Here is a 22,268-nt window from a genome sequence, read left to right on the forward strand (position 1 = left end):
GAAAGCTTACACAGAATTTAACCCAGTGAAGCCCGAACCATTAAATAATTACCAGAAAATTCAATTAAAAAACAAAAAACGGGAGTGCTTATTTAAGAAATCCACACAAATATACTAAATAGACATCCGAAATATAAATACATATATAAAAAATATATCAATTTGCATATATGAGTTTGTCATTTTATCATAAATTAAAAATCCTATCTTTTTAGCTACATCTGGCAATCATGCAGTTTATTGCTCACATAAAAACTGCAAAAACCCATGTATGTGGGTAGATTTTCTAACAAAAAATCCTTGGTTTTTAAACAAGGACGTATTTGAATGTAAAATCCATAGTTTAGCATAATTCAACACCAGGTGCACCATATTTTAATTCAGTTATTAGAAGTGTCTTTGCTAAAGTAAAGATGTTCCTGGATTCATTCAAGTTTTGAGGTTCAAATCAGTCAAAAATAAGAATAGAATAGAATAGAATAGAATAATCCTTTAATTGTCCCACAAAGGGAAATTTGGTTGTAACAGCAGCCAAAAACACACATATACAAACAAACAGTACACAGGACACAGAACAGAAACATACTTACTTAACTGACCTTCCTCAGTCAGCTTTGCACTCGTTCACATGGTTCTCCTGCAGTTTGTTCAGAGAGTTTGTTTACTCGCCTCATGGCAGATCTTCTCCCTCGCAGCCGAGAAAACCTTCACTTTTCCGATGAGAAGGCACTTTATTTAAAAACCTAAATATTAGGTTTTGTGTGAAGTCATAGAAAGAAAAAAAACTCAATGACATTCCTGCAGGCGCTGCGTTACTTAAGAGAAGGAAACAGGTCCTGTGTTAACTATAAAACGTTTGGCATTTATTTAAAGTGAACCATCAGCAAACTGAGGCTACTGCTGGTTAATCTTTTTCACAGATAAAGTATTACCACAGATAAAGAGCCTTTCATCTGGCGATTATTTCTTACTCTCAGCTCCAGGGTTGTGCAGTTGTCTGTGGATATTAGAAAGTTGCTTGAATACAGAAAACTAATTATTTGAAAGCAGCTGTCTAAGGTTTTTTTTTTTCTTTCATTTTCTATACTTTCGTCTGCCTGCATCTTTCACCCCAATCAAAAACACAAGTATGGTGTTTTATGGTGGGATGGTTTAAAGTTTAACTACTCTGTGACAATCACACATCGAGACCTTGAGTGAGCCTTTTACCGTTCAACTCCTGCAGACCGTGGCACAGCGTGCAGCCTGCTGCTGAGACCCCGAGAGGAACTGAAGTAAGAGAGGTCATTGATTCATATCTGTGAAAGCAAAATGTTCAATTTAAATTGAAGAAAGGGGCCGTTTTCAGTTTATTGAAGTTATTTTGTGTGTGAGGTGTGAAAACAGACGACAGCTTTGTATAACTAGTCAGTTTATACTGATGTGCACTAATATTAAATGTGCTGCGCAGCTATTAATTTGCTTTCCCGTCACATTCTCTGGTTTTATTCGTGTAGTGAAGCTTTGCAGGCTACAATTTCCAAGACGTTTTTTCAGGGAAGTATTAGAAATGGATTCTCTTAGGGCTCTTACTGTGGTTATGTTAATATTACACAACGTTGGAAATCTTGTGCCTCAGACTTATCAAATCTACAAATCTTTTCCTCAAACTGGCATTGCTGACCTGGATCAAATGGGAATACATGATGAGCGTAGCTGTATAATGATGACTAAATTTCTAAATTATTTACCCAAGCCACTGGACATGATATATATTTTTAGTTTTCTCTCTGCTGAATTAATTTCATCTACAACCTCTTTATGTAGCTGGTACAGGTGCGAGCAGTCGTGTTTGGTTTCACATTGCACAAAGTATTTAAACATGTATTGTATGTCTGTCAGAGGATGTATAATCTCAGTGTTTTGCATGTTCCTGCTGCTTTGTTTTAGCTCAACATTGCAACTTTTAAAATACAAGCCAAGTCTTCTGAGGTATTAAAGAAATTATTTGTTGTGTTTGAGGTATAAAAATGAAAAAGAAGACAATAATTGTGGCACTGACAATACTGCTGCTGGCAGCAGCTGCTACTTTTGTGGGCGTCTACTTTGGTGTGGGGAGAAGGGAGACAAAAAGTGAGAGGGGGTACTCTAAGGCAGCTGTGGCAGCAGACGCTGGACCATGTTCAGAGATCGGCAGGTAAGATCTGTCCACAAGATACTTCGGAGGATCTTAACTGTAAAACTTCCAGCACCTTCCCTTCCCACTTTGTCTCCTTTTTATTTCAAACCTCAGGGACATGCTGAAGAGAGGGGGCTCTGCAGTAGATGCTGCTATAGCTGCTTTTTTGTGTGTTGGACTGATGAATGCTCATAGTATGGGTATCGGAGGAGGACTTTTCTTCACCATCTATAATGCAAAGACTGGTACACCTGCCGTCTTAAATGCATTTTACTTCAAATACTCTGTTCTTATACTTTCCCACTAACACAACAAACCCATAAAGCTTCCACTTCATTGGGCCCCTAAATGCTTTTCCTGACCTGCACAGGGAGAGTTGAGACCATTGATGCCAGGGAGAGGGCACCACGCAACGCAACAGAAAACATGTTTGGGAACAGTACAGATCTATCCCAGAAAGGTAATGTTTAACCAGCACTATCTGACATGGCAACAAACTGAGGGAAGCTGATGACTTTGTGATTGTGATGGAGAAAAGGGTGATCAGTGTCAGAGAGTGTAATTTCTTAAAGATTTGCTTGTGAAATAAATAATTAAACAATCATTTAGATTAAAAATTATTTTAAAAAACCTCTAAAGAACTTCAGTGCACCAAAATAAAATCTTTAAGACTTCCTTGTGCCTGATCCTCATTGTTATTAGGAGGGTTGGCGATTGCTGTGCCAGGGGAGATTCGAGGTTACCAGATGGCACACCAGCGACATGGAAAACTGCCTTGGAAAGACTTGTTTATGCCAAGCATTGAACTTGCAGAGAAAGGATTTCCTTTGGGAAAGGCACTTGCCTCAGCTTTGTCTAGTAATAAGCAAACCATCATGCAGGACCCAACCTTGTGGTGAGAAGAAGGGAACTATCCCTATAAAAACTGTGACATTATTTAGACAGTGACTAAATCCATTGTAAATCATCTTCTCTTCTTTCAGTCAAGTTTTTTGCGGGGAGAAAAGCGACGTCCTAAAAGAAAATGAAACCGTTAAATTTACCAAGCTCGCGGAAACCTATAGAAAAATAGCCGAAGAGGGTCCTGATGCTTTTTACAAGGGAGAATTGGCTCAGAAGCTTGTGGCAGATATCCAGGCAGCAGGTACTATTTTTATTTTACAAAGTATAGTTTTTAACACTAATAAGCAGACATTTTAATTGAACGGGAAAACAGATGAGTTGGAGTCACATATATAGAAATTCACCAGCACTTAACATCAGGACTGAACTGATTTGAGTCTGGCAGCAAACGTTCAGTTCTCCTGTGCTGATAGTCGCAGCTATCTTCCCAGTTTTGAGATTTACAGTCAAAGGGTTAGACTTATGAGAACAGCAGTTTCTGCAATTAAAATCATGTTTCTGTACCTAGAAAACCCCATATACGCAGTTTCCATAAAAAGTCTTTATATTTAGTCTTTAAATAGCTACATACACCTCTATGCACATCTAATTTTCACGATAAAGAGGATTTGTGCAACGCAGCAGTTCTGTCCAAGTGTGCGTTCACAGTGTTTGTCAATCTGTTTAGGCGGCATCATCACAATGGAGGATCTGCAGGATTATACGCCTGTCTTGGATGAGAACCCTCTAAGGGTGAACGTGGGGGAGTACACCATGGTTGTTCCCAATGCCCCCGCTAGCGGCCCTGTGCTCTCGCTGATATTAAACATCTTGAATGGTAAGCCTTGATGCTTTGTCCAAAAAAACATCCCGAGTGGGAGAGAATAAGCTTTTATGTGAGCTGCCTTCACACTACCAGTCAGTCTTTCAGAAAAGACTCAACAAGCTGATCTACTGTGCACTAAATCTCTTCAGTCTCACTTCAATAAAAAGCACCTTTGACTTATTGCTACCTAAGAGCAGCTGGAATGATGGGATAAAGCACAGATCTACCTTTGGGATGATTTTCAGTGAACTATCATATAGATATGGGATAACTATGCCAAAATTAAATTAGTGCTCCAGGTTGAAAGTGTGGGGCCCATTTGGATTAAAAGAGCTTTAATTTTATTGAAGTAGTGAAGATCCAAAGATAATTGTCTGTTTTACATCTGTGATGCTATTTCCATGCTCCACTTTGTGCAGCATGGACTGTTGGCAATGTGATATATAAAAAAAGTTGACCTTGACCTTGTTGGTTGGGGAATGCTATACTATCTAAAATATTTGCCTGGGAGGACACTGTCTCCCTGCTTCAGTAACTTTTTAGGTCAGAGACAGTCTCTTCTTCTAACGATTAGATCCCAAATCTTCCTTTAAAGATATTAATCTTTCCTTTCCTTTCCTTTCCTTTCCTTTCCTTTCCTTTCCTTTCCTTTCCTTTCCTTTCCTTTCCTTTCCTTTCCTTTCCTTTCCTTTCCTTTCCTTTCCTTTCCTTTCCTTTCCTTTCCTCACTATTTCCGCCCTGCCTCCCACACACCCACATTAATCTCACTATTTCATCTCTAATTGGACAGAGTTGAATGGTGGAGGCTTCACACACACACACACACACACACACACACACACACACACACACACACACACACACACACACACACACACACACACACACACACACACACACACATTTCACTGTCCAAAAACTTCCATCCGGCTGATTTACTGTGACTCCTGCCGCTGTCAGCTGAAACCCATCAGACCCAGACTCTGGCTCTCTCAGCCATCTCCCTGTTTCCTCATGTGGCTGTCAGCTCTGGTCTGATTGCAGCTCCCTTTTAGACTAAATGAAAAGCACAGGAATAGCCTGCATTTTGTGTCTCATTTCCTACCTGAACAACCATTTGTGGGTAAGGCTGTGCTTTAAATGAAATGGTACTTATTGTTGTATTTTCTGCAGGCTACAACTTCACCTCAGATAGCGTGGCAAGCACTGAGAAAAAGATCCTAACCTACCACCGCATGGTGGAGGCCTATCGTTTCGCTTACGCAAAGAGAACCATGCTCGGAGATCGGAAGTTTCTCAACATCACAGGTGTAAGGTTATAGATTATACAATTATTAAAGGAGTTTTTGACATCACTTCTATAATGAAACAAATCAAACAAATTTTAAAAAAACAATTGAAATTAATCCAAATTTGATGTTAGTCCTCCATGAGAGTCATTGTTCGACACTGTTTGAAAAGAGAAAAACAAAATTACCCTGCATATTCTGATTAGGCTAGAATCTTTAAAACCTGAGGACAGAATAATAGGAAACCTTTTTAGGTTTTGCATGTGTATAATTATAATATTTCTCCCCCAAAGCTCATCCAGAATATGACTTCACAATTGTATGCCGATGCCCTCCGTGAAAAGATTACCGATGAAACCACACATCACATGAACTACTACGAGCCAGAGTTTTATCTGCCTGAAAACTACGGGACCTCGCACCTCTCGGTAGTAGCTGAAGATGGAAGTGCTGTGGCTGCCACCAGCACTATCAACCTATAGTACGACTTCCTAACTGACACTTCATGAAGTTAATCACTCATGTGTGTACAACTTATGTGATTTCTTACTGGTTATTGGGTTTGTTTTTTGCAGTTTGGGCTCCAAAGTTATGTCAGCATCAACAGGGATCATTCTCAACAATGAGATGGACGACTTCAGCTCGCCTGATATCACAAACAGCTTCGGTGTGCCTCCTTCACCGAACAACTTCATCAGGCCAGGTAAGGTTATGGCCACCACGCTCGTACAGACTGAGAACACACATAAGAGGGCCTTAAAACCAGCGACTCTGCAAGACAGATGAGCTTTTTAATGACAGAGTGATTAAAAGTCATGCAGATGTCAGCCTGGTTATTGACGGTTACTGAATAATATCTTGTGTGCATGCACATGAATCTGCTCTGACTCAGACATTCAGAAAGTAATTATTATCAACATATCATTTTAAAAAGGGAAACGGCCAATGTCTTCAATGTGTCCAACAATCCTTTTTGACAAAAGCAACAAAGTGAAGATGGTGGTCGGAGGTTCAGGAGGAACAAAAATCACCACCTCTGTTGCTCAGGTAAAATGCGTACCGATACCTATGTAAAACACTCATTTCTACTCGTTAAATGTAGAAACTAATTAATAACTTGGTTTCTATTTAATACTTATTAGGTGATTCTAAACACCCTGTTCTTCAACTATGATCTGAAAGAAGCTGTGTTAGATCCAAGGGTCCACAACCAGCTGAGTCCTAACATCACTGTAGCGGAGCCTGGCTTTGACAAAGTGAGTGTCACAAGCAGTAAACAACAACTGGGCGGTGGTGTGGTGTGCAGGGAAACTATGTTTTATTCACAACCCTAAGAAACACTGTATAAACCAAAGTCATGACAAGAACTGGGAACACTGTTTCATCTTTAGCTTCATGGGTAAAAACAGCGTAACAATAAGGGAGGAAATGGTTGTACTAGGGTTATGCTAATGGTCTAATTTGTGGCATTTCACCTCTGTTCACAAAATTGAACAAGACACCAGACCAGGACTCTCTGAGTGTTCATAACATGTGTGTTAATTCATGGTGAGAAGTTTAGAGGCTAGGCTGGAGCAGACTAGAACAATTATAAAAGGCTGGAACAAAGCTGATATTTACTGAGTTTATAATCTGGGGATGTGGTGGAGCTGAAAACTGGACTGCAAGCAGAAACAATTACAGATGATTTCATGATTCTAGAGCCATACTTCTGTAATCAGGTTACACAGAGAGGAGAAGAAGGGAGAGAGAAAGAGAAAACTGAAAACAAGAACAGTTTTAGGTGATATATTTGTACATCACAAATACAATGCTTGACAAATTTATGTTTTTCTGGTGTAAATTTACTACCACAGCTACTCTGAATTAGCAGTATTGGTAATTACAAAATTTCTCTGTTTCTGTTACAGTTAATCCACCAATCATAACGATATTTTAATGCAAAAATATAAGTATTGCTGTTCTGAATTTTCTAATTCAGTTTGACTAAAAAGCAAAAAAAAAAATAAAAAAAAATGTAGCACACTTTTTTTTTATTGGCACCAGTTTACAATTATGAATTTCCATACCTGAAAAGAAAAAAATGTTTCAGTAATAGAGTTTTATGCTTGGTTCATTTCAAACTTCCACCCCCTTTAAATTCTGCATCTGTTTTTTTCTAACAGCAGACACTGACTTCCTGGTCCAAAGATCGTTCATGTTTTATATTCTTATTCTTACATAGTTAACTTGGTTGCACCATTACATGTGGGGTGATTGCTGACCAGCACTCCAGTTCTCTTATTAAAAGTGCTCTTTACAAGTACAGTTTACAAGTACTGTGCAATGCAAAAAGTATTAAAATAATCCTCTCTACTCTCATGCAAAAACAGCAGTGTTAATGGACAAACACTGAACAGACAACCCCTCCCCACATGTTTACATGGCACGCCTAGTCAGTCATGTTTTTGTGCTTAGAGTCTGTCTTCACTCATGCTTTGGTTTCCAGGATGTCCTGGATGGTTTGGCAAGGAAGAACCATGAGACAGAACTCCTCACATCGACGGGAGCCGTGGTGCAGGCAGTACTGTGTCATGATGACAAGGTGTATGCTCAGTCCGATCCACGCAAGGGGGGGTATGCAGCAGGATACTGAAGTTATAAACACACCTATGATTATGGAGAGATACTGTAGTTTTGTGAACCTTGACACCAGTGGGACAACCTCAAAGATTAGAAAGTTGATAAAGATTCAGCCAACATGGGCGTTTGTCTTGGGCACCAGTTGTTTTGTACTGATTGTACAAAACAACTAGTACCAGCTGAACAAGCCTTTAACCATTACAAGCTATACTTTAACACTGAGTGCCTTGGCTGAACCTTCTTAACTTCACATCATTCTAATGATCACATCAATCTAGTGAATAAAATCTTTTAAAAAATATATCTTTTGGTATAACAGTAAAAACAAACAAAACTGTTCAGACACTGAGCGCCTATGATTCAATCTATTTGTGAAGCACAGATTAGTAGATGTGTAAAGCAGTTTCCTGCGATTGTTTTGACACATGGCATCCACAAAACTGAGATCTGCTACTGTCATAAGAAACTGCAACACCTCGGGATCAAACATTTTCAAACACTGCACATAACAACATCCAGGAATCCCAAGTTCATCGGCTTTTAATGACCTCATAAAAACATTACAGCTGTTGCCGTCCATCTTCACCTTTCATTCAGCTAAAGTTACATAATAAGTTAAATACATAACAGTGTTAGATTAGATATATAGAAATAAATAGATTTGCTATGAGTGACTGGATCACATGTAATAGAACCAATGTTTCAAAACAAAGCTGGGACTTGTTCTCTGGACCTACCATATATTTATTGAAAAATAAATAAATTGCAACTTTTGAAGCGCAGAGCTGTGTAGTTTGGCTATTTCCATCTTGTTCTCTCTTTTAATTTTTTTTATATCACTACTTGGATCATTAACTATGTTTACAACGTTAAACCATGACTCCATCTTGGTGTTTTGACACCAGATCTAATAAGTGAAGGATGGAACTGACAAAGACTGTGCACTCTTGTCACTCAACAACTCGTTGCACAACATTCAGCCCAGTAGCTTACCCTGTTATATAGTTTATCAGACTAGAGCTGGGACCATAATTTACCAAATGAACATAATCCTGTATTGAATTTAGGTTGTGAATCTAGCGACTGACACCATCAAGTGTTTTCTGAGGTCATAAATCAAGTGCAGGGCCAGGTCAAGGTGTTATGGGGCCCTAAGCAGAATTTTATTAGGTGCCTGAACACATCACCTACCCCCCACATGGCACCATTAATTATTAACCATTCTCCTCATTTAATTGTTAATTGTGCATCTAAGACAACCATTACCATGGTGTACTACCGTGCAGGAAAGCAGTAAAATAAACCAGCAGACAAAAGTTACACAAATAAAGTTAACAATTTTTATTGACTTTGTACAAAAGGGCAAAACAATTACAATTTAACATAAGCCTAAATATTTTTTATTACATAAAAAACAAGGGCAAAAAACAACCAAGTTTAATACAAACGTATGTAGGAAAACTTAATGTGATGCGTTCAAAATGAGGCAATGCAAGCCACAAACAAAATGAGACAACCTGTCAATACAGGATAGCCCATTAATATGTGACTAGCACTTCCTTAGTTCAGACAGCCATGGCAACGTTTCAGCCTAATCAGTAACAAGTCATATTTACAGTTTAACTTGTGTAGCAAGAGTCTAACTCTGACCATCTCAGACTAAATCTAAAACATAATTCATTAGTCAAATCAATGAGATTAATGGGAAACAATCCCGGCAGCTACAATATTTATCATATTAAAGTTGAATCTCCCACTTTCAAAAGGGATAAACAATATAGTCCAAGGCCAGGGATAGCTATGCCACAAATCAGCTACACCCCACAGGCTGATAACCTCAACAGGGATCAGCTGTTGTTCTCCCATCCTGTACAGAGTAGTCCAGCAACCACTCCAGGCTCAGCAAGACAATTTTCTGCATGTGAGTGCAATCAAATACACCTGTCATCAATGAACCCAACCCAATTGCAGCCATTGTGAAACACAAAACCACTCCCAAATTAGTGCTCATTTCCTTGCATCAAATATTGAGGTGCCTCGATGGTGCGAGTACCATTCATATAACGATGAATGTTATTCAGCAACATCAGACGTGATGACCAGATCTGTTTGTAAGGCTGTGAACAGACTAGTGAGCTAAAGATAAAGTTTCCAGCCATGATTTCTGTGGTTTCCACACAATGTAAACTAACCTCGTCATGCACTGAGTGAAATGAAGGCCACTTTCATGCCTCTATTTAACTAACATCACGGTCAGTGAGTGTTTATGATACCAGACTGTAATTACTCATGGAAACATCCTTTTCTGCTACTTTTTTCCTTCCTCTGTTTTTCTCTTTTTCACTTTTCACCCCCAGAGGAATAAATCACTTTTGTCATGATCTACTTACAGACAGTTACAGTAAACATGACCCCAGCTGTGACACTGGCAGTGGAAATCTTTGCTTTTTTCTTCTTCCCAGAATTTCATCTCTGCTTATTGCAGATGATGTAGTTCAGCAGTTCACACGCACTGGAGCAGTTTGCAGCCAAGAGTGATGCGGCGGGAACAAGAATTAGCACCTCCAAGTCTGATGCCATGGTCCTCAGCCAGGGAAGGGTGGAGTGCTCAATCTGGGTCAGTGATGAGATGCTGCCACAAGTGAGGGGAGAGGGGAGCAAGTGATTGACAGACGGACTGGGGCGGCATCTGCAGTGATGCACGCACTGTACTGGTCCATCGTGGTAAAAAGAGAGAGGAGCATGTCGATTTACGTCCCTACCTTATAGTCATGAGCTCTGGACAGTGACTGAAAGAACGAGACTGCAGATAGAAGTGGTGTAAATGAGCTTTCTCTGAAGTGTGGCTGACATCTTTCTTAGTGATAGGCTGAAGAGTTTAGACATTTGAAAGGGGCTCAGAGTAGAGCTGCTGCGCCTCTGTGTCGACAGGGTAAATGATTAGTAATGGCAAATGACACCTTTGTACTCCAACTGACCACTTTACATGACTTGCCGACTCATACAAGCACTTCTTTCTATGCTTTATCTACATAAGTGCTTTCTACCTAACATTCAAACACACTCATATGCTGATGGATCCATCGGAGAGGAACTTGGGGCTAGCATCTTGCCCAAGGACATTCTGAGGTACTGTCTGAGTTGCGGCACCTATCCTTCAGGAGAATACTGCAAGTGCTACCTGTAGTGTATTGGTGAGCATACATGGATGCGAGTGTGCCATGACGTTAGCGGCAGCACACAACGTGACCAACGTGGCAGGTATACTGATGTCTTTAGGATGACTTATGAGGACACTGAACAAGTTCAAAGGGCCTATACTCCTGTAAGGTAACACATAGCTTCAAACATTTAAAAGACAAATTCATCTCTATCCTCTCTTCTCACAAAGGGACCAAAACTTGCCAACTTGTATAAGTGAAAACTGCTTTTGGAGCCAGCCTCAAGAGGCCGTTTGAAGTCCTTGCCTGTAACTGTAACTTGCTTGTACTTGTTTCTCTGCATGCAAACATATTGACTACCACTAGCTTACAGCTTCAGTACAGCGGAGGTGAGGTCTTTAACTTTCATTAAACTACAATGGGCACACAAAGCAGGCTAATATCCCCATTCTGACAGTTACAGTTACATCAGAAAAAATGTTTGGCCGCTGAAATATTCCCGCTCCTGGAACAAACCTCGGACGCAGTGCTATTTTTCACAACGTTGCTCAAGGCTGGATAAAAGCCAGTGGTTTTATTTTACATAAATAAAGCCAAATGTCTCCTGCAGGGGGAAATAGGGGGAGAACTACCTGCCGAGAGGTATGATTTAATGTCTGTGTGCGCGTAGTTATTAAAGTGAGACTCATTCGCATTGCAAAATCCATGTTGATGCTCGAATTCTTTGATGTAAGCCTCAGAGAGAAGATCATTTTTCACAAAGATATCTTCCTACACATACAGGCTCTTACTGAACCTGACCTAATTTATGTTTTTTTTTGTTTTTACATATTTTAAAAGAAAAGAAGAAAAGAACAAAAATAGAAGAACTATAAAAAATGTGTAGATGACTGTACTGTGGCAAGTAAGACAGTGCTACGGTTTTTTGTTTCGTTTTTTCCACTCCAGATATTCCACGTACATTTTATGTTTTACCTGAACAGTTGGTCTTGATTGTTATATAATGTTATGATGTAATGACCTCTCGCCTGAGATTTGAGATGTGTATTTTTGACTTTTATTGCTCTCTGTTATCTGGTGTTTGGGCACTCTCTCACCTGTGAACCATTACCATCCATTGGCGGTTTTGCCAGTAGTGGCAGGAGCAGGTGTAGAGTTACAGTAATTGGGGGGAAAGTGCAATCCCACCATGTGTGCCAATATTACATTTAACATACCACAATTTTATTTGAATTCACAATTATTTTATTTTTATTATCCTGAGCTGCTACCTCCTGTGCTTACAGCTGCTCTGAGAAGAAGCTGCAAAAAATTAAAAATAAATAAAAAATCTAAAAATTTTCCTTCAGGGCCCAATTAAGCAAAGTCTCACTTCCACATATGATTAAATTCAAAGTTATGCAACTCAGACCAATTGACTAACCCTCTAGGCTAGGAAAGAAAAAAATCCCAATTCTCTGTGTATATCAGAGTCTACGTGTAGTTTTAATTTGACTCATTGCCTCGAATGGCATTGTGACAAATGCATATAATGACACAGAAACTGACATAATAAAAGCATCAAACTACTGTTAAGATAATTTGCCTCATCAAAGGACTTTGTGAGCGAAAGTGTGCTGAATCATCACAGGATTATTTAACCGCTCCGCTCTGAGAGAGAAAGACTATTTCTGCACCCTTTAAAGTGATGGCTCACTTTAAGTGGTTGTTATTTATACAAAGAGGGCAAGATCGTGGCACTAAAGTCGTGAAGTTGCAACTTATCCAGATTAACTCATTTGTCATACAACAAAAGACAGTGGTGCTTCACACGGAGTAAAATTTGCATGTTCTCATAACTCTCATCTAGAGCCTCAAAGGAGAACGGAGCAGAATCCACTTAAGAAATCATTACTAATTCATAAGTTTCTCTGCTGAAATGTATCTCATTACTGCTTTCTTTGTTCCACTGCTGCTCTGTATAAACGCACAAGGCAAAAGGGGAAAGCACCAAATAGAATTATTCCCATCATACTGTACTAACAACCAGGAATATGTGTTTAAAGAAAGAGTTTGTGGTTTAGAAGGATTTTTATTACAAACAATACAAAATATGTTCATAAAACATAAAAAACCAAAATATTCAAGGTGTGTTAAAATATATAAAGTACATTTTTGGGGGAGGCTTTTTTTTGGATTAGGTTATTTCACATAGAGTAACACATTTAAGGTCACAGTAAAAGTTCCTTGTTGAGGAAGCTGCCAGGATGTCACTTTAAAAAGGTTATATGGCTCATCTTGAGTTAATATTTCTTACAAAGAATTACATGTTTCAATAACTGATTTAGCAGACACACTCAGTGCACATTTCTCCAACAGTGCATGAAATCAAATACGAGCACCTTTGTGGCTGGAGTGATCATTTGTGTATCCGTTGGTCAGATATTAACATTTCAGTTTAGCTCCCTACTCTTGCTGAGCACACGTAGGCAAAACTAAAAGTAGCTGTGACGAGGCAGGCGGCCCGCGCGGTCGACCAAAAGCAGTTTTCAAACAGTCAGTGTGGCCGGCTGAATTTTGTAACATTGGTTTTTGACAAACCAATAAAAGTCATCGTCCTCTTTGACTACTGTCATCAAGGCTAGTGCCATAAAAACGAACAAGTGCGTATGTACTTAAGACGGAGCATTTCAAACATTCACAACACTTCAGAGACCGCTTTCCTAGCTGAACATTGTCATTATCTCATTGTTTTTATGGGAATTCTCAATGACTGCATAAAAAAAGAAACATACAGAAACTTGTCAACGCCCGCTGAAGGTAGAAAGGTTGACACATGGATGAAAGCAAAGTTCACTGGAAACGGTGTGTCACATATATTACATCATCTCAGGGCACTTTCCTGCAATAGCTCAATGGTGCTCGACTGGAAACAAACTCCACCTGTGTGTGCCTATTTCCTAATATCTACATAGATGTAGTTGATGAATAGAAATTTAAACACCCTTATATTTATATATTTAGTGCAGATTTCACCTCAACATAAATTGGGTTTCTATAGCCTGGAGTGATTGGATTTGAAGCAATTATAAATTGGAGTTATCCTCTAAGGTGAGTAGTTTCCTGATTGGTCCAGTTGGATGGAGCCACAGCACCTTTTGTTCACCTTTTATTTGTCAGTGTTTCCGCACATATGGTTACTTTTAATGCTGAAGGGTCAGTTAGTCTAAAGGGCAGAGATAAGTGGAAAGGTCACGCATCCTTGTGGTCAGTATCCAGCTGACATTCCCATCTTCCTGCTGTCAGACACAGCAGCAATGCAGTTGTTCTCCTTTTCCACAGCATTGACCACATTGAGAAAGTATTGCCAGTTCCCGGTTTTGTGTTTAAGCTGTTCCTTTAAGCCTTTTGACACAGACTGAGGGTACACAACACACACACAGACAAAACATTAATACTACTTATCCTTAAGAGATTACAGAAAAATTAAATCTGCCTTTGTAGGATTATGGACCGCTAATCTTCTTCAGAATCCATTATTACAGATGATTTTTTTCTGATAGACAGTCTAGTGAATTTGAATATCATTAATGGATAGCAAGGATAAAGGGAAGTACTTCACCTCATCAAAACCAGGTTCAAAATTTACGTCGTTCTTTGAGTCGATGAAGATTATGCGCTCAGTAATGGCATCTTTCAAGCTCATCCCCAGCCACTGGTGATTTATTATAGACTGCAAGGATAAAAGAACTGTGAGTAAACAAACAAAGAAGTATACAAACAAGGAAACAAATAGAGTTTTTAATTATTGAATTACCAAGGCCATTGCCGGCGTAATCAGGCTTCCTCCCGATCCACCAATTATAAGAAGACCTCCAGACTTTGACTCCAGTATCACTGGACTCATTGAGGATGGAGGTCGTTCGCCTACGTAAAAATAAAACATCAGATGGAAATCAGACTCGGTGATGAGATCGTGAAACGTCTGTAATTTAGTTGTCGTATATAACTTCACCTGCCCTCAGTGTGTCTGCTCTCCCGCAAAAGTCAGCCAGCTCATTGTTGAGGATGATGCCTGTACGTGGAGAGTAAATCATTCCTCCAAATCTACAGAACAAAGGGTACTCAGTCAGCTGAGGGGATGATGGATACACCCAACATTAGTATGTTTCCTATAACACAACTCTTCCTGCTCACACTTGGTTTATGGTGCTTGTGGCAGAGACGGCCAGGCCATCTTCATCCAGGACAGACACGTGTGTCGTCCCAATGTGATCTGAAGAAGGTGCGACGTTGTAGTAAGAGTTGTCATGGGTCATGTTTGAAGAAATCATCTTCCTGATGCGATCAATGAAGGTGGGATCAATCAAGTGCTCTGCACACTAAAAGGAGAGCATCATTAAACATTTCCAAGATATCCCAGATATTACTGGTTTGAGATGTAGAAACCCCATCCTAAAAGTTGGGATGCTTTATAAAATGTTTCGAAAGACACATTGAAAGTGTCATAAACCCACATTTTGTTCACAGCAGAACACATGTCAAATGTTTAAAGTGAGAAAATCTACTATTATTAAAAAAAGAAAGAGGTAATTTAGAAATTGATGTCAGCAACACGTCTCAAAAACGTTGAGAGAGGGCCGTGTTTACCACTTCTTCTTTTATCAACAGTCTGCAAACATCTGGAACTGAGGAGACCAGCTGCTGGGCTCCTCAGTTCATCTGTACCTTCTGTAGATGGATTGTTTTCATTTCCATCAATCAATGCAAAGTCCCTTCATTCTTAACATATTATAGATATTCATCTTGAGTTTTTTGAGCAGTGAATATAAATAATATAATAAAATATAAAATACATGAAACAATACATAATATATACCTAGACTTTAGAATTCAATTTCTTGCCCTTGTATTAAAAATGTCCCCAGTTCCAATAAGAAAAAAGATATTTCAGATCCCAACCTTGCCGTTATTAAACTTTGGATCACAAATGCTCTTCTTCTGTCCATTAGCAAATTTAACTGCCTCTATAAAATGATGGTACATCTCAATCTTCTTGTCACCAACCAGAGAGTTTGGCGTCAGCGAGAACCCTGCAGAAAAGACAGTGATAATGTTTTTAAGCTTTTGTGAGCTAAGAACTGTTTAACTGTTTCTTTAAATTGAAATTTCATCCAGCTGTTACAGCGGAAAAAGAAAATCACACAAAACACGACACCTTCCATGAGTTTGAGAATGAAGGCAAGCAGGGCGCCTCCAGCAGGGGGTGGAGGGATGTAGAGTTTAGCATCTCCCAAAGGAACAGTCCAAGCATCTTGGACCTGCACCTGGAATGACCTCAAATCCTCTATAGTCAAGGTCCCACCTGAGACAGACACACAGAACGTATATAACAAACTTTGCCCTAAATTAGATTAAATTTTTTTCATAACACTGAGTAAAAGTCATTTTTCCATTCCATTTAATTCCTTTTCAAACACAAACCCTCAGGCTGCTAATGCTGACATTGCACCAACCTGCAGCTGTTATGTCTTGGATTAAGTCATGCCCTATCTTGCCAGTGTAGAAATCCTCTGCTCCTTTCTCTGCAATGGTTTCCATGGTTTCTGCAAGTTTGGAAAACTTTACGATTTCGCCTGTGCTCAGAACAGTTTTGTTCTTGTGGCAAAAAATTTCACTGTAAAAAAGAAAAGAAAACACAAACTAAGCAAAAAGGAGAGCAGAGAAAAAGAGACAGAGAGCTGTCAAAACCAAAAACTGATGAAGGGTCAAAGCACTACACCCCGTGCATCCTAACAACATTGCACAGCTAAACCACTTCTGCAAAGAAGAATGGATCGAGATCGCCCTGTGTGGGATCTGCAGCTATTAGAAATCTTTGCTTTAGGACTAAGTAACTCTTTTTCTACTTCTTATTTATTACCTAATCCTACCAGGATTATAAATGTTCAGATATAAAGATGGAAATTTTAAAAAAATTACTTCTTAGTCCACTGAGATGAAGTGCTTGTTTAAACTTGTGACAAAAATGGAGACCATCTAATTTTTGGGCAGACAGAGAAGACGGTTTGTTAGACTCACTGCAGTATAAACTGAAGCCAGGTTGATTAGTGGCACGCTGCATTGATTGAATAGGAAATTAACACAGCGCAGTCACAGTTCAGGGAAATATTCTTCAGTGGAACTGATAGCTGACAGTTTATCAAGTCCCTTTTAGTTATTTTTCTTGTGCTCTTAGGTCTCAGAAAATTCAGAATATTAAACTAAATAAAAAAAACAACAATCCAAGCACAACAGAGGAGCCAGGAAGTTGAGGGAGATTCAGACAAGACCAGACAAAAACTCACTAAATACATAACACGGAATATGGGATTGAAACAAAATTACAGAAACCACACTTTAACTTTAAACAGGAAGTAAACTGAAGGACACAGCACAAAGCTGATAATTAAAAGAAAACAAAAACAAAACTGGATCATAAAGTCGGTGGCTCTGTTTGGAAGAACTGATTGCACTTTGGCATTAGAAGCAGCCATTTTCATTCTTGCACCCAAAATGTCCTTTTCACTGGTCTTGATTAGAAAAACATTTTCAGTTTAAAAGCTGATTAGACGAGGCATTTCTAACTCTGAAAAGAGAGCTCCAGAAAAATGGCTAATCACCATATTTGTTACCACATTAGATCTTGAATGCATTAGGAATGCAACATGCTGATCAAATGGCGCTGACGTGAATGCCCTGAAAGCACTGCTGAGGCAGCATATATCACTGAGACCCAAATCAAAAGAAACTCTGGATAAACAAGACTCGTCATTGACCCTAGAGCCGAGTGTGTGCCTCAACCACCCACACGCACAAAATTGTACTCAATCCATCAACCCTCTTACAGATTGAGACACTGACAAACACAAAGATAATCATTCCCTTTCAGCAAACACACCTTTTTAAATGACTGACTCAGCTAAAATCTACCCCGAGGGCAGTGAGTCGAAGCAGGTTTGCCTCTGATCATCTAAGCAGTGCTCCATAATTTTACCTATTAGTTTAAAAGCTTTCTGAGATTACCTTACAGTAGAATTGGGTCACTTGGTGTTTACTACAATTTTTTTTTTTATCTTCAATCTCACAGGAATCCAGATTTGCACCTGACAGTGATGCACTTTTTAAAGATCCAAGTGCAATAGGTTTTCTAATCACCACTTATTTTCCTCTGATTCCCTTCGCTATCGTAAACATTAAAAAACTCTGTTTGTGCACACACTTTTGGCCCGGCATCCAAAAAGGAAATGCAATCTTTCAGGTATTCCCCATGATACCTGAGTCCTGGCTGCGTCTCACAAACATTTTTTGGATGAAGGTTAATGCTACCTTTGTCTCTGAGCTGGTAAATCCTGGTCCTGAGTCACGTTAAGAAAAACAATGTGCACTCTTATGTCATTAAAAATAACAATGCTTCACTGAGAACAATGAGCGTGGTGCCTGGCCTAAACTATTACGCAATGTGTAAAGTTAAATTCTCTTTGAGATGTTACATAAAACTATCACAAAATTAGTATAACCAGGGATTTACAGGAGAGGCCTTCGCTCCAGGATTTCTGCAGTGACAGCTGCATGAAATAGGCTCCAGCTAGGATTACAAATGCTTTTAGTTCATTGGTGCCATCAAACATGTGATTTAAAACACAATTTTTTCTTTGCAAGCATTATTAATAAAAAAAAATATCTTAAGTCACAGAGGAGTAATTGAAAAGCTGTACCAGAGAGACGATGTTTGTATGTTTCTTTTCACAAAGGACACGATTTTTCCCAGATAGGGTGACAGAGGGATGCCCTCCCTAGCCAGTTTAATTGTTGGTTCAAAAAGCCTGGCCCAGGGCAGCTTCCCGTACTGTTCGTGAATTGCCTCATAGCCTCGCAGCTCTCCGGGAACGCCGACCCACTGGCTGCCTTCAATGTAAAAATGAGAAAAGTAGTGCAGGTAAATTAGACTAATGGTGGAAAACTGTTTGCAAAATATGACAAAATGTTAATTGATAAGGAAGATCTAACCTTACCAGCACAACTAGAGCACTAACAACTTAAGCTACAATCACTGTATAAACAATACATAGTGATACTAAGTACATAAGTGGATAAAAACGGCATCTTTTAAAATTAAATAAATGAATTTCTGTAAAGTGAGAAACCACAAGGACAAAATCTGTAACTGGATATTGATAAGTGCTGTAAATCTACCTACCTGTGGAAAAACTGAAGAAAGTGGGACACTCCTTTAACAGGTTCTGTCTGAATGACTGTGGGACAGTTTCTCTGAAGTTGTAGACTTTAATGTTGCCTTAAAATAGATGAGAAATCCAATTGGTTGGTCTAATCAATCACTGCTGTGGAGAAATACAATTTACGAAACACGTATCAGTAGAGGACTTACCTTTCTTATCTCTTATAGTTATTATAGAGCCCCCTCCAATCCCCATGCTCTGAGGATTGACCACAGATGTGCACAGAAGAGCTGCAATGGCGCCATCTACTGCTGATCCACCCTGCTGAAGCATATTCCTGGAAGAGGGTTTAATTTTATTTATGGGAAATGTGTAAACACTCATTGCACACGCTCCGACTTACACGTGGCTTTAATTATTGAACCTGGTGTTTGAGTACTTGAAGATGCCACAGTACGGTGACGGCTGCCAGTGGGCATGTTCGAACCACATCCTGCTGTTTGAGGTTGAACTCAGGTGACATACCAGGAAGTCGCTGACCATAGTGGTGTTCTTTCTTTTCTTTCTCTTCTTTTTTTTATTTGACTCATAAGGTAACCTGGCTCTAAAAAAAGAAATGTAACTCACATTTCTCACTCGGATTATCTAAGTTAGCTGTGACATAAACAACTTAATCCTGACTGGACCGTATTTGAATAGCCCTGAATGGGCCCTTTCACCAGTAGCCTGGCGTGGGATCAAGTGTAGTCACTGAGCTACAAGAGGAAGCACTGTTGGGAATGTTTTGCTTCTGATGGTCAGTGAATAAGGTCTGACCGAATGAGTGATTATCTTACAAATCTGTGAGCATAAGTAACACAGAGCAGGCAACCAAAGGAGCTTTACAATGAAACATGAGTTGGGAAAAATTGGGGATGTTCACGGGGTGGGGGAGCTGAAAGAATTTTGGAGGTTTGAAAACTCAAACTGAAACTTGATAGCTCATCTGTCCGCAGTGAGTGTTGGTGCACACACAGACATATAAAGAGCTCTATTTGCTGCCCATCTACTGTAGAAGAACAAGGTCAGTATGATTAAACAACAAAAAGCTGATGTGTTTCAGGTTTCTTTGATTACTTGAAGTTGTGTCCTGTTGGCACAGTGCCCGGTGGTTTTACCTGCCTGAACAAATTTAGTGTGTTGGCTTTGAAGTGGGAAATGAACCCTCTTTAAACTTTGGCAGAGAACAGACAGAGATATATCTATCTGCAGGAAGCAGGAAAGGGTATGCTCACATCTAGTCGGGTGGGATGGGGGGGACAATAAAATAATCTGCTGAGCTTTATTTGCAGTTACTGTGTTGATTGATTAATGGCTTGCTCACTGCAGAACAAATAACTCAACCACAGAGTGCATTAGAGAAACAGCTCAGACCTTCACTGCCCAGTCAGAAAAGCTAATATCAGTTACTGAGTTTTTCTTTTACAGTTACAAGCACAAGTACTGAGGTACAGTGTGCTGCATGCTTACTGATCTGCAGGTCTTATCTCTGTTCTTCACTGCCTATTAAATCTCTTAAACAGCTTATCACATTGCTCAGTTCAGCTTTTTTCTTTAGAGTTGGAAGGTCCAGTCTAATAGTTCTGTCAAACAGTATTGTGAATTATTGCCATGCAGCACTGGGTAAGCGCTACAGGTCAGTTAATTTGTGAAGCACCCTGAGGGTAGAAAGTTGCAGTGGTATGCATTGTTTGAGCTTCTGACTGTGAGGCTGGAGTTGTTTTGCTGCTACTAGTGAGTAGTTTTGGTTTGGCGATAGAGGTGTTTTTCTTCTGTTTAACCATCTCCTCCAAGTTGTACAGTCTATTTTTTAAAATTTTTATTTATTTATTTATTTATTTTCTTTACTGTTGGCTGACAGATTGCTGAGTGGGACAAGGTGCACACTGGCTCCTCATGGAGTGCCAGCTGGGTTCAGAAGGAAGCATGCACAGTCTTACTGAATATAACATGAACGAAAGCATGCTTAAAATGAAAATACTGTATCTAAGATCTATAAACACACACACACACACACACACACACACACACACACACACACACACACACACACACACACACACACACACACACACACACACACACACACTAAAATCATAATTAAAAACCTCCTTACTATTTCTAAAAAGAATTAGTATAAAAGACAAAATCCAGTCGAATTCAATACTTTCTTTTTCTTCCAGCTTTAGCTTTCCACTATAGAGAGGACTTTAATAGACAAAAACGTACCTGCCAATCTCCGAGCAAATCTGAGAGTCTGCGGCCACCGCCGCTTGCTTGAAGCTGCCGCTGGAACATCTTACGCCCAGAAACGAGGTGAAGCACAGGCACAAGAGCGTAACGATGCAAATAAAACCGATCAAAATAAAGCACCACAGCACCCAGGGCTTATATTTGGCCATTTTGACTTTCTGAGGGGAAAACCTTGCGCCGAAGGAACTTGTTCTTGCTGCCACTAAGTGTGCGCGAGGTCTGCCCAATGATCCAGACGTGGATTACCTCCCTCCCTGCCTCCACCAGCCTCTTTTAAGAAATGGCTAAACTGAAACTGAAGATAGGACCGGATGAGTAGTACAATGACTACAGCATGCCACTAAACCTTAATTGTCCTTCTTATATCATGTTAAAATCTCACGAGGGACTTAGCTGTGATTTCCAGGGTGATTTCCATTCGACTCATTGACGTCAATGTCGATAAATGATCTAAAGATGCGACGTTAAAAATAAATTTGTACCCTCTCACTCTCTAAAGCATCCCACCCTGACCCTCAGTGTGTGAAAAACTAGTTTCCTGCTGTCAGACATCCACCACACTGTCTGATGTGAACTCTGTGTCAGCGACCCAGCTGTGACACTGGGGTATTTAAAGAGAGATATCGCAGATGCTGAACTCATCTGCATTAAGACCACAGCAGGCTCCCACTTGTTATTTTAATTGCGCCATCGTAACTGACCTCTGGATGGTAAGACGTAAGACAAATTAAACAGCAACACAGAACAACTCCGTGCGTAAAACCTGTAATGGTTTTACGCAAGAGGAGTCTACAAGAAAAAGTGAACCGAGGGGCGCACAGACTGTGAGACAGGAAATAG

At 39.6% G+C, this 22,268-nt stretch overlaps 2 protein-coding genes across 2 annotated transcripts; one reads left to right on the plus strand and one right to left on the minus strand.

The window, feature by feature from the left end:
- Nucleotides 1-1,230: 1,230 nt before the first annotated feature.
- Nucleotides 1,231-8,540, plus strand: ggt1b (gamma-glutamyltransferase 1b). Its single transcript, XM_080865032.1, has 13 exons — nt 1,231-1,274; nt 2,002-2,176; nt 2,273-2,403; nt 2,529-2,618; nt 2,861-3,053; nt 3,142-3,302; nt 3,729-3,878; nt 5,040-5,176; nt 5,449-5,636; nt 5,731-5,858; nt 6,090-6,202; nt 6,298-6,411; nt 7,644-8,540. Exons 2-13 carry the CDS (start codon nt 2,010-2,012, stop codon nt 7,788-7,790), a joined length of 1,719 nt encoding a protein of 572 aa, XP_080721158.1. The 5' UTR covers nt 1,231-1,274; nt 2,002-2,009; the 3' UTR covers nt 7,791-8,540.
- A 4,461-nt stretch (nt 8,541-13,001) lies between these two features.
- On the minus strand, nt 13,002-21,894 carry ggt5b (gamma-glutamyltransferase 5b). The gene is made up of 12 exons (XM_080865046.1): nt 21,405-21,894; nt 19,346-19,473; nt 19,157-19,252; nt 18,675-18,864; nt 16,434-16,594; nt 16,136-16,282; nt 15,880-16,010; nt 15,115-15,299; nt 14,933-15,024; nt 14,735-14,844; nt 14,540-14,650; nt 13,002-14,335 (listed from the first exon to the last, which is right to left on the minus strand). Exons 1-12 carry the CDS (start codon nt 21,575-21,577, stop codon nt 14,186-14,188), a joined length of 1,674 nt encoding a protein of 557 aa, XP_080721172.1. The 5' UTR covers nt 21,578-21,894; the 3' UTR covers nt 13,002-14,185.
- Nucleotides 21,895-22,268: the final 374 nt, after the last annotated feature.

This window comes from Rhamphochromis sp. 'chilingali', assembly GCF_963969265.1.
Source record: "Rhamphochromis sp. 'chilingali' genome assembly, chromosome: 2".
In the NCBI taxonomy this organism is placed as follows: Eukaryota; Metazoa; Chordata; class Actinopteri; order Cichliformes; family Cichlidae; genus Rhamphochromis; species Rhamphochromis sp. 'chilingali'.